The sequence below is a fragment of the Trachurus japonicus genome, chromosome 21, assembly GCF_045865225.1.
Source record: "Trachurus japonicus isolate A0001 chromosome 21, Traja_1.0".
Lineage (NCBI taxonomy): Eukaryota > Metazoa > Chordata > Actinopteri > Carangiformes > Carangidae > Trachurus > Trachurus japonicus.
In genome coordinates this window covers 20,976,911-20,994,310 of record NC_140927.1, presented here as the reverse complement: position 1 = coordinate 20,994,310, position 17,400 = coordinate 20,976,911, and the positions used below count along the sequence as shown (strand labels likewise).

General features: G+C 40.7%; 1 protein-coding gene across 1 annotated transcript in view; it reads left to right on the top strand.

The window, feature by feature from the left end:
- The window catches only part of st6gal2a (ST6 beta-galactosamide alpha-2,6-sialyltranferase 2a), a 46,699-nt gene that overhangs the window by 23,857 nt on the left and 5,442 nt on the right, over positions 1-17,400 (top strand). Inside the window, exons 4-6 of the mRNA XM_085764619.1 lie at positions 5,461-5,558; positions 5,773-5,874; positions 11,784-11,958. Of these exons, the coding sequence (XP_085620745.1) occupies positions 5,461-5,558; positions 5,773-5,874; positions 11,784-11,958 (375 nt within the window). The remainder of the gene's footprint in view (positions 1-5,460; positions 5,559-5,772; positions 5,875-11,783; positions 11,959-17,400) is intronic.

The following is a 17,400-nucleotide window of genomic DNA, read 5'->3' as shown; positions in this document are numbered from 1 at the left end:
GCTTCTCTCTGATATCTCCAAACAGTTTTTCCAGAAATTTGCTGACATTTCCTTTGAAACCAATGCCAATATTGTTGAAAACTCCATATTTCTTATGCTGGGAAATGACTAGGAGTGAAAGCTTGACAGACATAGCAATAGTAACCAAATGGGGCGGGGTTTAGCGAAGGGTCAATTACTCCGAAGCTGTTAATTTAACTCATTGAGTGCCAACCACGTAATTTCTCGTTTTTCGTTCCCATGCGTTGAGTGCCAAAAACGAAATTTTTCGTTTTTTGCTTTTTTTTTTAAATTATGAAAATAGACACTTTAATACACATTATATGTAAATTTGGGGACTCTACGACGAGGAGAACTGAAATAGATGACGATCAAAGTCACATGACAGCTCATGATCTGGAAGTTTTTATCATAACTCAGCTTCTGCAAACGGAGTTCTGCATGTGGATGCAGCAGCTGCTCCGCTGCTGCTCTGCTCTCACCCGCGAGGCTGCAGCAGCTGGGAGCTGAACCAGGAAGCTCTCAGCCGACTGTCCCGCCCGGTCTTCATCTGGAGCAACACCGTGTCCTCCCCAAAGTCCTCCCGCGGTAAAATCTGATGGTCTCTGGACCAAAGCAGACCGGCACCACCGACCCGTACCCCAGAAGGACCACGACCACCGGCGGGACCGGTGTTCGCGAGCCGCTGTGGCCGGCAGAGCCTCACGTTCCGCGGCGAGAAGCTGTGACACGGCACGGTGCGTCTGTGTTATTGCTGTTTAGTGGCGCCCCCCCCGCCCCCGATGGTGGTTTTGTGAATAGAACAACAATTGTTGTGTATATTTATCTTATACGAGCCCTTTGATCCAGAAATGCAAGTGTCTGAAGAGCGACAGACACAAACAGCGCACCTTTCATAAAAGACGCTCTATCTCCTTTTCTAGAAAAAAAGGAGGGATTTTGGTGAAACCCAGCCATGTTTAGCTTGACTTTTCTCAGGAACGGAGGCACGTAGAAACAAACGGTTTGTGGCCATTTGAAGGATAAAGTTAAACCTTTCAAATGAGCTACAGTATGTGTTGGTGGCAATAATATAGAATACACTATGGCTCTAAAATAAAAAGTCAAATATGGTCTAATTTGCCGGTACACTTGACTAAAACTTTGGAAAGGAGCGCGGCACTCAATGAGTTAAGTGCAAATCTTGCATAGTTCCTCTTTAAATCACTTCCTTTCTGTCAAAGTCAAAAGGCTATAACATGCTGTGACGTGAAATTAAGTTCTTTTGAGTCTTAGGTAATGTTTTTAGGTTGGACTAGATTGCATTAATTGGCAGGAAATGATAAAGGCTTTGAAATGATAAAGCAATAAGAGCCTCAAAATAATACTGACATGTTTGAACCTCCTTTACTTTCAGAACAGTTAAAGTAGGCGAGTTGAGCCGAGATCTCAAACCAGGAGTTATGTAATCATTTTAGTGTGATGTGTAGAAGTTGTCTGCATTTCTTAGTTGAAACTCAGTGATTTGAAGTGCTTGACAGGCGTCATGCCTCTGCTGAAAAGGAATCAAAGAAAATGGAAAAAACATATTTCCGCTACTTGAAAAGAGGGTCACGAGTGAAGCGCCACTTCATTTTAAGGGGTCACAGTCAGACAGGAATGAAAACCGTTGGCTCCGGAGAAAAATATTCATAGAAATCATCCGTCATGAAAACAGCTCGCAGGTTGGAACCGGATCCTTGATGTCAATTGGGAATTTAAGAGTCTGCGCCCTAAAATGTGTTCACTATTCAGTCAAAGTGGTGAAGCCTACTACTTGCCAACATGAATGATAAACAAAAACAAAAACAAGAAATAATGATTTCAAATGTTCAGTAATATATTTTACTGAAATTTAATTTAATGATTAATTTAATTCAATTAATTCAAGATGACATAAATTTATCAAACTAAATAAATAAATAAATAAACTAAATAAATATGAAAAAGGACAGGAGCCTCCACATTGGGATATACAGAAAACCCACACATACAGACCAATATCTACTTTTCGACTCTCACCACCCCCTGGAACATAAGCTTGGTGTTATCAGAACTTTGCAACACAGAGCTGATAACGTGCCCATCAGCTCACAGGCCCAAGGGGCAGAACACAAGCACCTGAGAGGCGCCCTCACAACTTGTGGTTACCCTAGCTGGACCTTTGTGAAAACTGCAGCTGCTTCCAGAAAGAAAACCAGCAAAGTGGTTGAGAAAGAAAGACAAAACAAGAGAAACAACATAGTCATTCCATATGTGTCTGGAGTATCAGAAAAACTCAGGAGGATCTTTAACAAACACCGCATCCCTGTGTATTTCAAACCCAGCAACACACTCAGACAGAGACTGGTACACCCCAAGGACAAAACACCACACACCCACAAAAGCAATCTGGTGTATGCAGTCCAATGCAACGAGGAATGCAAAGACCTCTACATTGGAGAAACAAAACAACCACTGCATAAACGCATGGCCCAACACAGGAGAGCTAACTCCTCAGGCCTGGACTCTGCTGTCCATTTACATCTCAAGGAGAAAGCCCACTCCTTTGAGGACAGCAATGTCCACATCCTAGACAGAGAGAACAGATGGTTTGAAAGAGGAGTTAAAGAAGCCATCTATGTAAAAGTAGAGAAACCATCCCTCAACAGGGGAGGAGGTCTGAGGCACCACCTATCTCCAATTTACAATGCTGCCCTTTCATCCCTTCCCAGGAGATTCAACAATCTAGCCTCAAAGAACAACTACTGTTCACAAGTGGCAAGTGACTCCAACGACTGTCGTTATAACAACATAGGGCACTAACGAAGTCGAAACCAACTTCCATCAAAGACAGTCCTTTAAACGACTGTCGTTGGCACTTGGAGCACAAAAGGGAACCAGTGACATCATCACCCTTGTGAACGCCCACACAAGAGGTTAAATAGTGAGTCTCCACACCAGAGAGTTGGACCAGTCCCAGCCTGGTCAGTTGCGTACATGAACTGATGAAGCCTCTTGGATGAGAGGTGAAACGTCTTCCTAGACAAATAACTAAGTCCAGTTGCTTTCGATTTAACCTCCTTTGAAATACTATGACCTGGGCAAATGAGAATATGCACCGGCAAACTAAATAAAGGAAAATTTGAAGTTAAAAAAGTAAAAAGTGATAATAAATACTATAAATGCATAACAAATGCATAACAAATCCAATATTTAATGAAAAGAATTTAATCAAAAGCACAGTCGGATGGTCTGATGGGGGGCGGATAGCAATTTGAGCACATTAGCGCAATTTAGCGCATATTACCGTCACAACGCGACCTGTCCATCTAAGTGCCTGTGTGTAAGAGAGAGTCGTGGCCACCACAGACTCGTTTATTAATGGGAAACACTGGATGCGCTGTAAGTTTCGTTTTTACCCATACAGTATAATATTCCCAGTGACGAATGGATTTCAGATGTCCAAATTGCCAGCTATTATGGCCCAACATTTACAGTCATCTCATAGATTAGCCCAGTGTGTACACAAACGACAGTTTGCGTGCATACGTCTTTATGTGCAAAACTTTTTAATAAAAAAAAAAAAAATTATATTATTTTTAGTTTTATGACACCGGTGCTCCACAGGCTCCTTGTCCTTTTCTTTTGCTGTGATGATGTTGCACAGAAACCCGTCTATATGAAAGAAAAATAAATTATAATTCTCCATAAGTCCTCAGTGTAAGAGGACGGACAACTTAAATGTCATCATCATCAGACATCTGCTCCAGGTCCACGTTTCCTGATGAGCTGTTGGGATCGTCCAAAACTTTATAATTTGTTCTCTTTAAGGCATCCAACTCTTTTCAAACTACAGTGACACTATTTCAGATTCTTCAACAAAAGCTTTTCCACCTGCTCAACATCCGCACATTCTGTCATCCTTTCAATAATCCTTCAATTGCCTTTTTTTGTGGGATTGTGGGTCAGGAGATGTAATTGTTCAGGACTGACTCTTCAAAATAAACGTCTGTCCAATTTACCTTCAGTGGTTCGTCCAGCACTAGATGATTTGGCTGAAGATTGTTCTCAAGTGCTGACAAAAGGAGGTGCAGAAGCTCTTTATCAAGCCTCAGCAGTTCATACATACATGGTCTGTCACCACCGTCTCTTACGCTGACGTCACCGGCTTATAGCTGAGACTTGGTCATTGTTGGTCCCATAATAGAGCACCAGAGTGTTCAGTAGTCAGTGTTGGACATACCTTCAGCTTATCCTCAGCTAGTGCACCCAACAGTTTCATAATCGTGAAGCTGTGCTTGCAGCCCCTGATTCTCTCCACATGGTGAAAGAAAATACACCTTCTATCATGAGAAACCCATTGTGACAAAGAACGATCTCTGCTTCAAAAGAATAATCTTGAAAATGCATCAGTCCAGTGGTTCTAAAGGGACCGATTGTGTTAACGGTATTACATTGGAACAGAGGGTCAAATGTCAGGCCTGTGAGCCATGTTTGTTTGTTTTTTTTCTCTTTATTCTCTGTGTTTACAGAGGGTAGTGTCGTTGTGAATGTCAAACGCTGGTATAAGAGTCGACTGGTGGCAGTGATGAAAGAGCATCAGATCAAAAGCCGGAGCATCATTCGTTCTGGTGTCATATCAACACGTGAACATGGGTTTCACTAGAAGTGATGGATCGATGGACAGGCGGGCAGAAATTACAAATTTGTCATCATTACTTTAGCCATCCATCAAGCTAAGATTTCATTTTGCCGTATGAACTGCAAGAGTATATTCTCACATTATAAGAACAGAACGTGGACTTAAAATGATGAAACCAACATTTTTGCAATCATCATCATCATATCTGGAGATTTCTTTTATTAAGACATCCTATAATGCCGTGGTCGGAGGCGCAGGTCCAGTCCTTATTTCACCATAGTTTAAATTATCTGGGGCCTTTTTGCACATGTGCAAGCTCGCTAGACGCTGCTGTCAGTGTGATCTTTATTTACATCACAGCAGTCACCGTGTTGTCTTAGTGACTCCTGCCACAAACACTACGATCTGACTATCTACAAAAAAGTGTGTGTGTGTGTGTGTGTGTACCTGAAGGTGATAAAACCAAACAGCAGCTACATCAAGACCTTCACAAGTTCTTGGCAGTTGTTGTGAAATAGACGTCATAATATTTTGTCTCAGATGTTTGCCTTTATCTAACTTTGCATTTGTCTAAACAACTCAAGGATTCAAGACTTGTTGTATTTTTCTTTTCTTTTTTTTTGAATGGCCTCTCTGTAGAAAAAATTTTGTGTGTGGAAACGAAGACACATGGAATAAAAAAAGAATAATTTTAGTTTCCATGCTGAAGCTCAGCTCTTACTGGACCAATCCATATTATTCATATAAATTGACATGTATACCTCAAGGTCAGTTTAATACCTGCATCAGGAAACATGGTCTCTGCTTTTTCCATTCAGACTCCCATGATGCAGTTTTACGCTTCAATGCCGCACCTACGGAGGGATACGAGAGAGACGTGGGAAACAAAACCACCATACGCATCATCAACTCGCAGGTCAGTGAGGGAGCAGCCACTGTGTGATGCGTGATAATTATTCATTAATGGATATATGATGCACAGAACATGGAGAATGATGAGCAATATGAATGATTTATGACATCGATTTATTTTTGACTAACGGTGAACATTGTTTAAGGGAAGTCTGTTTGAAGGCTTTTTGCTCAATACTCCCACGTACGCATACAATTTTGTTTTTATCCCTTCACAGATTCTGGCAAATCCGAGGCATCGATTCAACACGAGCTCCATCTACAAGAATGTGACCCTGGTGGCCTGGGACCCAGCGCCTTACACCGTCAACTTACACAAGGTTAGTTTTTGTCAAACGACCCACACAGTGGCTCATTAAGCTGTCAGCTGCCCACTCCCGATGTCATTAGTCACTGTGTGCTTTAAATGATAATAAAGCAGATTTTCTTAGTAGAATAGTCATAATGGTGAAACTGACAGATGACTCAAAATGTTAATATATTCAGTCCAGACAATGGATTGAACGGTTTCACTACTTATTTCCACTCCACCATAGGCACCACTGTGGGTATTTCAACCAAACCAGCATACTGTAGCATCGGTGCTTATCACTCCTGTAATTGACCCTCCCTCCCGTCTAACCAGCCCCCGCCTTCCTCCTCCTTCGCTGTCATATCCGTCGTCTGCTCTTATCTATCTCTGCCCCCTCGATCCCTGACTTCCAGCTGCTCATGAAATGGCTGTGATTCATGTTTGCACATGTTTCCAGAAGCATGTTATTTATTCCGACTCCTTCTGCCATCCTCTTCCCATCCCAATCCTCCTTCTCCTCCTTCTCCTTTTCTTCTCGATGCTTCCTCAAACTATTATACAGAGAATGATTTTCTGAAACAATCAATAAGACTATAATCCAGGACTTCTGCGAGAGCCGAAGCCATCATGTTAACAACCTAAAAGCCGCAGATTTCTCATAAAATTCATTTGCATCCTGCAGGTGGCTTGCCCTCTTAATGATTTAAATGACCTGTCCAATTCCTTTGATATAGGAATATTAAGGAATTTCCTTTTCCGTTTCTTATTAACTAGCATGCAGCATTTAATTTTTTTTTTAAAGGTTAATAATAGAAGCACTTGTCCTTTTTAATCAGCGGGGCTTTAACCTTTATTTCTATGGAGGAGCAGGGGCCTTTATAGTGCACGCTTGTCGCCTAACATTTAACAAGAGTCTCGCACGATGCAGCGCTTGTGGGTGGAGCTGAAGCCTTTCTATGTCATACTCGAAAACCGGTAATTTAAACAAAGATTACAACAACAACAAAAAAAAAAGCTAATTAACATGTAAGTCTGTTACTAAAAATAGCCACAAGACAAACATCCATTCAGCTCACTGTTACGTAGCTCTGCATGCATCACAACATTAAATAATAGACTCCCTAGAGCTGCACAAAGCCACCGCAACACAAACAAGGTGGAGGGCAAGCAATGTTGTCGACAAGTGACCTTTTCTATGCTGCTCTGATGCCTATTTTTTCCTCAGACAAAGCCAGTAACGAACAGTGGAGGTGCTGATTGGGGGGTATTGTTGCCAGGGTGTAGTGTCCAGGTCTTGATGTTCTCCCTTTTCACCATCACACTGGTTAATGTGTTAGAAATGATCATATCTGTAATTCTTCATTATCACTTAAATGAAGATGAGTGTCGTACAGTTTTCCGGGACTGTCTCTTTGATCTTTGTCCCTCCCTCAAACCTCACCTCAAGTGCATCATCTCTGTCTGTGTCAGTTCACACTTTTCCTAAGAAGCTGCCTCAGGTGGCCACTTGACAACACATACCTGCAAATACACAGTTATGTGTTGAAGTGTCCATCAGAGGAGACGTGAGAAAGTGAGGGACGGGTTGAGAGATCCAATGCTCTGCTCACAGCTCTACACTGAAATAAAATGTCGTCCAGTTGAAATAATAAAATATTTACAGTTACATCCATGTGTGGCCCAGGACACATCTGTGTTGACTTAAAGATTGCAGCCTCTTGTGGCCCAGACCTCTGCCGAGCGTGTCCTCCAAGTGTCCTTGAATCTGCTGCTTGAGAGGACAGTTGAGTCTTTCTCGAGTCTTTACTTGTCAGTCTCCCTCGATTGTGATGCATTGTGGTCACTTGAGCTGAGCCTGATCGTGCTTTGGGTACAACTGGTCCAGTTTCTGAAAAGAGTCCATGAACTGCCCCCTTGGAAACTTCAAGCTCAACCACGGACCCCCTCCTCGTTTCTCACAATACCAAGTTGACTTGTATGTGGCACTCCTTGCTCCCTGCAAACTTGCTCCCTGCAAACACACCGCTTCTTAATGAGCAATGATCTGCTGGAAACTTGCTGCACAGATAACACGTGAACGCTGTTACTCGAGGTGAGGAAATTTAAATGGGGGCGGGGGGTTGCCGATGATGTGGAGCCGCCAGAACAACTAGAAGGTTTTAATTATGTTTAATGGGCTTTTAACTACCCATGATACCAGCAACAAAAATTGATCCCAGTGTGATGCTAGTTCGGGTACAATTGATGTTTAGCTCCACAGCAGTACAATACAGTACATACTGTACATTTAATATCATAAAAGGTATTATACTATGTTGGGTTTAATTGGTACTTAATGTAACGGCAAAGACATTTATTATTTATGCAATGCAAATTTGAGGATGGCTATTTAAAGCCCATATCTCTGCCATTAAAGTCAAGACACTATAATACAGTGAAAACACACTCCCTTGTTTTAAGAAGAATAAATTATGGCATGAGCTGTTTTTTTTTTTGTTTTTTTTTCTTCCCTTGACTCCACTATAGCTGACCTTTTACTTCCATCAATACGTAACACACTGATTAAATCACTGCACCATATATAGGCTACAGTGCGTTTGGTGGGCACATGGACGGGATTATAGAACACAGTAAGGTCAATGTGATTATCACACCAGAGCATAAAATGGCTTTTTTTCACCAGTAAATACATTAAAGAAAGAAAAGTAACAAAGTATAAAAAAGGATGGTGTTGTTTGGTCAGTACCAAGGAGCTGTTTCATGTTTTTGCTCTCGAGCAGTGTTCTTGAACGTCGACCGCAGGGGCAGCTTCCCAAATGCAGCGCGTTGGTGTTCAGTGCCGTCAATCATACACGGAGCTTTTCTCCCTGCTGTGGTGTTCTTCAGAGCATCTCATCATTTTTGGTCAGTGGCTGAAAATGTTGCAGACTGTTTTGACAACTCTGGGCTGCTTGTTTTCATCTTCCACTGTCAGGTTTGCCAAACCAAACTGAGCTGTTAGACACAGCGGATGCTCTCTGGCAAGATAATACAAAGTCTCCCTTTTTAGAGTCGAGACTGAATGCAAACCCCTGAAATGTTCTGACATGAGATCGTCTCCGCCAGGTTTTCTTACATCAGCTGCACAATGATGGGGTTTCTGGGAGACTTTTTTTTTTCAAGGGTGCTACAATACTGCAGCTCAATGATCTGTGTAAAAAGGTTCTGGGCAGCAAAGACACATTATCCATGGTCTGTGCACACAAAGTCACTAATGGTTCTTACTTATCCCAGGATGGATGCTGTACATGCAGCACCTACATCCTCTCACAGCTCACAGGACTGGTATAAAGAATGTTTGTTATTACACTATGTTGGTTATTTTGGTATGTTACATTAACCATGTTTTAGTTCTATTTTGTTCTGTGCATGTCATGTACATGATACATTATTTATCTCCAAGAGTAACAACAAAAAAACAGACGCGTGAATAAAACATCACCCTACGACTGACTGTGAAAGAATACATAAATAAAAATCAACCACTCAGCACAACATGGCACAAAATGGCAGCGAGAAATGTTTTACCTAGAGCGATGTTCTTGTTTTTTGATTTACTTTGAAGAGAAGTTAAGTCGACACAGCTTCAGTGGTCGTTCTGCAATAACGTCACGCATCTCTCTCGGTATTTCTTTTAAGTCCTTGAAATTTGCAAAAGAGGAACATTCTCCATCTCTACTGCAGACAGATGTGTACATGTTCAGAATCCAGCTCTGGTTTTGGCAGCACTGATGAAGGCAGACTCCCTCTATCAAGCCTGATAAAAGACCTAAAGTAGCCTACCCATTAGTTCATTAGAAAAATCAGATAATCACAAAAGAGCAATGGGCCTCATTCACCAATATCTTCTTAAGAACCTTCTTAGATTCTTTCTTAAGTTGTTCTTAAGAGGTTCCTTAAGAAAACCCTACGTCAGATTCATCAACGCGTTCGTAAGCCTCAGAATTGTTCGCAGCTGTGTTCCTACTTGATGAATGCCATCTCCTCGTAAGTTGAGGGCGTGTGCCAGGTGAGTCTAATTAACATAGGATTAGCATAGTAACCGCCCCATCAATGCCCGTAAAAGGGCATGAGACTGCAGGGCCGTGTGCACACAGCACCCACAGGCACTGAGCAGAGAAGGTGAAGTGAGAAAGAAAGTTGAAATGCTCAAATGAAAATCTGGGAGGGAGCACCAGACTCCAAACGTAAAAAGAACTTAAGTAGTGAAGTGGCGCTACTGCGGCAGGAATGAAACAAAGAAACAAACAAAGGCTTATATTTAGTTTATATTTTTATATTTAGGCTATATTTAGTAGCGTCAGCAGTGGATGCAGCTCTTCGGGTTGTTATCAGAGAGACCACACTCTCACGTGTGCCATCATAAATATCATCATATTATCACATATGAAAAAAAAACAGTTGTGTGTAGTGTGAACACTTACAGTAAGTGCACTGTTGCAGCCCGCAATTAGGAAAAAAAAAAATCATATCGGCAGCTGTATGCCCCCCCCCCCCCAAAAAAAAAGATATGATATGAATTAAGTGTCTATAATGTTTTTTAAGAGACTGCAATGATTTGTCAATTATTATTATTAATATATATGATTATTAAAAACATCATAAAAGATAAGAAAATAATTCTTATTCAAATCATATAATATCATACAACTGCAGAACAAAAGAAAACGCTATAATCGGTTATTTTTGCAGAAGTCTCAGCACCTAAAAGTGCGTAAGTATACTCCTGACTGTTCTTAGATTTTGTTCTTAGTTAAGAACAAATTCTGGATAAGAAAACATTCATGAATGCCACAATCTTCGTAAAAACTTCGTAAGTAGGACTTAAGAACAAATTTGTTCTTAAGAACGGTTCGTGAATGAGGCCCATTGTTCTCTCGATCAATTAAAGTGTCTAATTCTACCTTTAACATTTTGATCTTTTATTGTATTATATTTTTGCTGATCCTTCACATCTGAATCTTTATATTCAATCAGTTGAATTGGCAAATTTACACAGTGTCACTATAGCAGAGATAGAAATTTCCATCTGACTTAAAGGGATAGTTCAACAGTTTGGTCAAAGGAGTAGGTTCATTCCCTTTAACTGTCGGTGCATGTTGTTTTTAGATCGGCGGGGCAGAGATGCAAGCTACTCAGATAACGCCACAGAGGCGAAGAGTAGTTTTGCTTTTCCAATCAAACAAATCCAAAATGCTTTCGTGGACAAGTTGTGCACTGCACATTCACCACCCTATGAGATAATAATGTATAATTATGTTACATTATGACACATGAAGCAAATGCTCTACTTTTGCTTTTGAAATCATTCTGCCTAGCAGCCGTGTCTGGAATGTAGGTACGGCTATGCATTTGCCGTCTCGTAATGTTACATTATTATTTCACAGCGAGGTGAATGTGCAGGTCACAACTTCTCCACGAGAGCATTTTGGAGTTGTTGGATTGTGTATTTGATGAACTTGAGGGAAAAGCTTACTGTTTGCTTCTGTAGTGTTAGCTGAGCAGTTTGCGTCTCTGCCTCGCCGATCTAAAATCAACAATTAAAGGTAATGAACCTCTGAGCCTATGGGATAATAGCGATAGGCGAATTTGCCAAAATGTTGAACTATCCTTTTAAGAGCCTCATGCTGAACTTGGGATGACTGTACAGAGGAAACCTTTATTGTAGGTTTCAGGTTTTCAAATTGCACCTACTGTATTCAACACATGTTGAATCTCGATTGGCTACCAGAATAGATGTGATGCTTTGTGTTAAACTGAGTTTTAATGTAAACACTGTGAAAACTGAACAAAGAGGTATAAACTAGATATAAACCAGAAGATGAGACACAAGTCAAAGTCTTTGCCTCCCTGTTGTTTAAACTGAGGTGTTTCCTCTCCTCCTCTCTGTCTCATCAGTGGTACGCCAGTCCAGACTACAACCTGTTTGGTCCGTACGTCGAACACCGCAAGCTCCATCCTGATCAGCCGTTCTACATCCTTCACCCTGGCTACGTGTGGCGACTGTGGGACGTGATTCAGGGCAACACTCAGGAGAACATCCAACCTAATCCTCCTTCATCCGGCTTCATAGGTCAGTACGCACACGTACGCAATACGTATAGTCGATATGCATGCAGTGTAACTCTCTCTCTGGCAGTTTCCTCTGGACTCTTATCTTTCTCTTGCCTGCTCCTGGAGTCAATGGAGGGTAAACACGCATACACTTGCACGCACACACACGCTTGGACATGATGAAATTTTTATCTTCAGTATGCACAATGACATTATCAGCATGCAGCACAGCCATGCAATGCACTTCAAAGCAGCACATCCCATGCAGGGGGTGGTGGGAATGTGACCACAGTGAGCCCATCTTAGAGACTCTCCAGTATGCCAGTCTGTCTACTTCCTGATGCTCTCTTTACGTGCCTTTCCCCTCACACGCCACATAACACACACACACACACATACATACATACAAACAAACACACACTCACAAAACGTACAATTATGGCAGAAGTCTTACCTCCATTAGGCACGCCATTATCATCGTGGTGGATTCACTGAATCTAATGACATTTTTGCTCCTGTTGTCAGACAAACCTATTACGAATAATTGTTACTGTCAAGTTTGATGATAGAATAGGACGCATCTTTTGTGATATGGTGCTTGTATCACTCCCGTCACTTAGAGACATAATAAACAAGACATAGTAAAAATGACAGTAAGGAGTATTTTGATGTTAGGAATATAATTACCATATTTTGGTTCAAAACAAGCCTGAAAGAGAAGGTGAAAAGTGTGGGCATGTTTTCTGTAGCTACATAATTGGCCACAATTGGCTTCTTTTATGTCATTGTCTTATCAATGTGGCTATAGATCTAAAGCATCTGTAACTGAATTGGTGTTGGATATATAGGATGAAAGAGGGAAACGCATGATGTGACCTTTAGACTAATGAACAGATACTGTGTCGTTGAAAGCATCAAATGCGACTAATGATTATGCTGATGTACAGATGTTTAGCATGTGTGATGTTTACAACGTTCACCCACATCTTTGGCGTGTTAGCATGGTGACATTTGCTTATCTGAAATAACAGGTTTCATGGCCATTGCCTTAAAACACTGACATACTGTGTCATTAGCTTATATGTTGATGTGGCTGAACAGCTGCTTCCTTATGCATCCAGCAGCTGCAGAGAGACGTAGCATTCAATTTGACTGGATTATTCATTTTAGCTATCTTGTGTCTGTTCTTTTCTGAACTGTCCGTCTCCTCTGCTGCTAAATTCTCCCTTGTGTTGACCAGCTACTTATTAACTGTGCTAAAATAGTGGGTTTTAGAGCTTCTCCTCTGAAAACAGCTGCCTGCTGTGGTCAGAAATAACTACAATGAGAGCAGTGAGGGTGAACTGGAACCGTGAAAAAAATAAAATAAAATTAAGGCCAGTGTGCTGAGCAGTGATATGAAACCTGGAGGTGGCAGAGAGCTGCAACATACTGAGGTGAAAAACCTCTGTAGATTAATGCTGCTTGTCTTTGAAGTCCAGCAAATGTAGCAACGCATGAAAGGAGTTGAAAAGTGAAAACGATCAACCATTAACAACAGCAGGTGATTAAACAACGGAGGAGAAACGCACCACATTCAGATCTGTTGCATCGGCCCATCAACGAAAACAGCTAAGCAGCCGCGCTTCATCACAACTGTTGGCCCGCCACAATTATTACATTATTGCCTGGTCATAATAATTGGAGTTACTGTAATTGCAACTATTTAGCGTACTTGTTAGAATGGCTTCCATTCATCTGTATAAAATAAGATGGATGAAACAGTAATGTCATATTTCCATAACTTTCTACTGGTCCTCTTTTAATTACATCATTACATCATCACACCATCACACAATGTGGTTTAATAAAACATTAGTTGAGCGCCAGAAACTGTTTATCTTGGAGCTAAATTTCTATTCAATGACCGCATTTCGATGAAAACTTTTTTCTTCTATTTATTGTCTTTGCAACTAAATCCATGGATTTAGTTGCAAAGCCAATAAATGGCTCCTCTTCTTCATAAAGCATGTGTGTATTATTAAACTTTTGTTTAGGCTTATATAATAATAATGGCATAAGATGTTCAGAAAAAGACAATTGAATCATTTAATTGCAATTATTTGTATGGCAATTAATCTTCAACAAAAATTCATGCGTCGGCCCTAATCACAACCAAGACAGCACGGTTTTATATATCGGCTGCTTTTCAGTCCTGATTGCTGTAACTTTCTGAAGTCAATGCAACAATCAGCCATTGATTAGATGTCTTAAATGGAAGGAACATGAGCTTTACATTTATAACAAAAATCCTATTCAGCTGTAAGGCTTCACCGCCTGGATCCATATTAATGGCATTAAAATGTCAGCATGTTCCTGTCAGGAGCCTTTTGTGTGAACACCTGTCATGTTACTTACATGTTGGGCTGACAGTGCTGTTAATCAAACTGCTTTCTCATTAATTCAGCTGCACATTGTTTGTATGTACAGTACAAATTAATTTCAGCCTAGTGGGGTCTAGCAATAATGATGCACAAACATCAACCCCTCTCTTTGCCGTTATTAGAGACATGCACAACATTTGAGACGTTGTCTTTTCAGAAATGATAAATCTTCTACAAAAATAATTAGTTTTCTTCTGAAGACATTTATATGGAAAGTCCCATTAATGCACTGAGCTGTTGTAGGAACAAAAGCTAAGAATTAATTTTTCACTGTTAATTTTAAGTTGAATTGAAGTACAAGAATTGGTTGTTGTACTCCTTTTACCAGGGTGACATGGTTACATCCTAAATGCAGGGTGCTGTGCAAGTCTTTTCTAAGAAGTGCATCATTATGACTAGAAGAGGGTGGAGGGATGGCACTGATGCTGTCAAGGGATTTTTCCTCTAACACAGTCTTTGCCTTGCAAAACACATTCAGGTCATTTGTTGGTTGGGATCACATTCTCCCACATTTTGTGTTACATTCATGCTCCTGTTAAACGTGTGTACGTGAACACTGAACAGGATGGATGCACAGTTTTAAACAAAGCCTCGTCGTGTACAGGTTTTCAAACATCCCATGAGTTTATTGTCGGAGTTAAAATTTCACACAACATCGACTCTGTTTTTCAGCATCAATGAGAAAGGTGTGTGTGTGTGTGGCATGGTTAATCTTAGTGTTGATCATTATGAATGGAAATCTCTCGACAGTACTCAGACACATTAGAGCCTCAGATCAGTTCATCAGTCACAGAGTTAATTGTTTTCTCTCCCAAGAGCCACCAGCCTCTTTTTTTTTTTTTTTTTACAGTGCATTCATTTTCTTCCACAGGTGTACAATGATATTTATTAAAACAATTAAATCCAACAAAAAATCTTACAATACTGTCAGCTCTCATATCGTCCCCGTACAGTTGGTTAACGTTGGCATCCATTCACACCTGGAACTGACTCAACTATAAGCTTTCAGGCCGGCTCAAGTCAGATTGTCAGGATACATATTTGGCACCAACCTGCAGTAGAAAGTTCAGTGATCACAGTCTCTGGGGAAAAGCAACAACATCTGGAGTTCAGATCAAACATGCTTGATATCTGCTTTATGACTTGCTGACCTTCTCACCGAGGACGATTCACTTTTTCAGCAGTTTATGTAAATCCAGTAAATCTTTATATCCCAATCCTGGTTCTTCTGGTGACTCTACAACGTCGAGGACTACATCTACATCTACATGTCTTCTGTTAGTGGGAAACGCACACATTCAGGAAGCGTTCACAGATTTCGTAACGTAACCACAGCAGCAGGTGCAGTAGAGGTTCCCCTCACGTGTCTCCTTGACCGAGCATTACTCTTTGGCTGGTCGGGCTGTACATCATGATCAGCCTCTGTCCTCCTGGTCCGAGGGACTTTAAATGCAGGTCGTATACAGGGCGGAGCCACTTCTCACATCCCCCTTTTTTTTGTAGTCCACCTCTCATGGTTAGCATCATCTCACTGGCCTTCAGTCTATGAGGTCATGAGCTCTAAGTAGGTTCTTCTTTGCCCCTCAGTGAGGTGACCGACAGAGCTATTTAGTTGAATACAGGTTCGATCAGTTTTAAGATTTAATGTGCTAAAAATAATAAATAAAAACCATGCAGCACAAAGTAACCAGGACAGAAAAAAAGAATTGGATACACACCAACCAACTTTACGTATGTACAAGTTGTAAGGTAAATGTAGGCTAAGGTCTTTGTGTGAGAATTTCTAGGATTCTGCGATATTTACAGTCCAAGCAGCACAGAGAGGTGAAACGGAGGAAGAAAAGACGGGCATGAAATGACAAATACATCAATCCACTTAGACACTGATTGCGGCACAAAATCTATTAATGATGAGCTTTGGCATTTACAGCAGCACAATGACAACCTGACTAAACAGCAACAAAGAAGAGGCACCAGATTTTTGCTTTGTAGGAAAAATAGATGGAAAAAAAATCATTTGATTTAAAAAAAAACAAACAAAAAAAAAACATAAAATATGTGTGCGCGAAGGTTATTATAGAAATAAGAAATGTTTCAGTGATGAAAGTGAGAGAAAATAATAATAAAAATAAGACTAACCGATAAATGTTGTGTGAATTTGCAGCTGGGTTCAGGAATCTCTTAAGAAACAAAGAGCGTTGTGGAAACAAAGCTTCTATATACATACATGGAGAGGATTTTTTCCATACTCGGACGATAAGATTAACAATTCATTCCATTAAAAAATAACAACAATCACAGGCGTATACGTAAGTTGCAATAAACATTTTCTCCCGAGTCGTATTCAAAATGTTGCTGAGTCCAAAGAAACTAAAAGTACAACTCTTTGTTTCTATGGCTGATGTCAGCTCTCATGCATAACATGTGATGTAAGAACAGTGTCGTAATGGATGAATAAGGTGCTGTTAACATACAGAGGCATTTCGAATAATGCAATCCTTTTGTAGAGGTTTATGTTGACATAGGAGAATTTAATTCAATCAGTAAGAAAGCGGCTAGTGTTGGCCTGAAGCTACTGTGTGAATGCAAGCCCTGTGATGTTGACGATTGTGTACTTTTAGACTGGACTTGTTCTTTCATGGTTTCAAGGAAGGATTTTGTGCTTCAACATTTGGTAGCAGTTTGAAGAAGATCCTTTCCTGTTTCAACATAAGTTAAGGAAGAAAGACATACCTTTCTGACAATGAAGAGCTCAGCCGGTCTGCACAGAGCCCCGACCAAACCAGTCCTACACATTTCTGGATCATCGTATCACCGAACATCAATGGCTGAATGATTTTAAATCTTTGCAGCTTTGGTCACAAATCAAACAGAAAGCTTTCACAGGAAATTGTTATAGAAGATCTTAATGCAGAAGTTTGGTGAATGAGACATTGAACGAACACTTAAGCGATAGTTCATCTGCTCCAAGCAATGTGTATTTCTATGGGCATCTAGTACATGTAAGAGAACTCAAACCTAGCAGACGTGCACAAAAA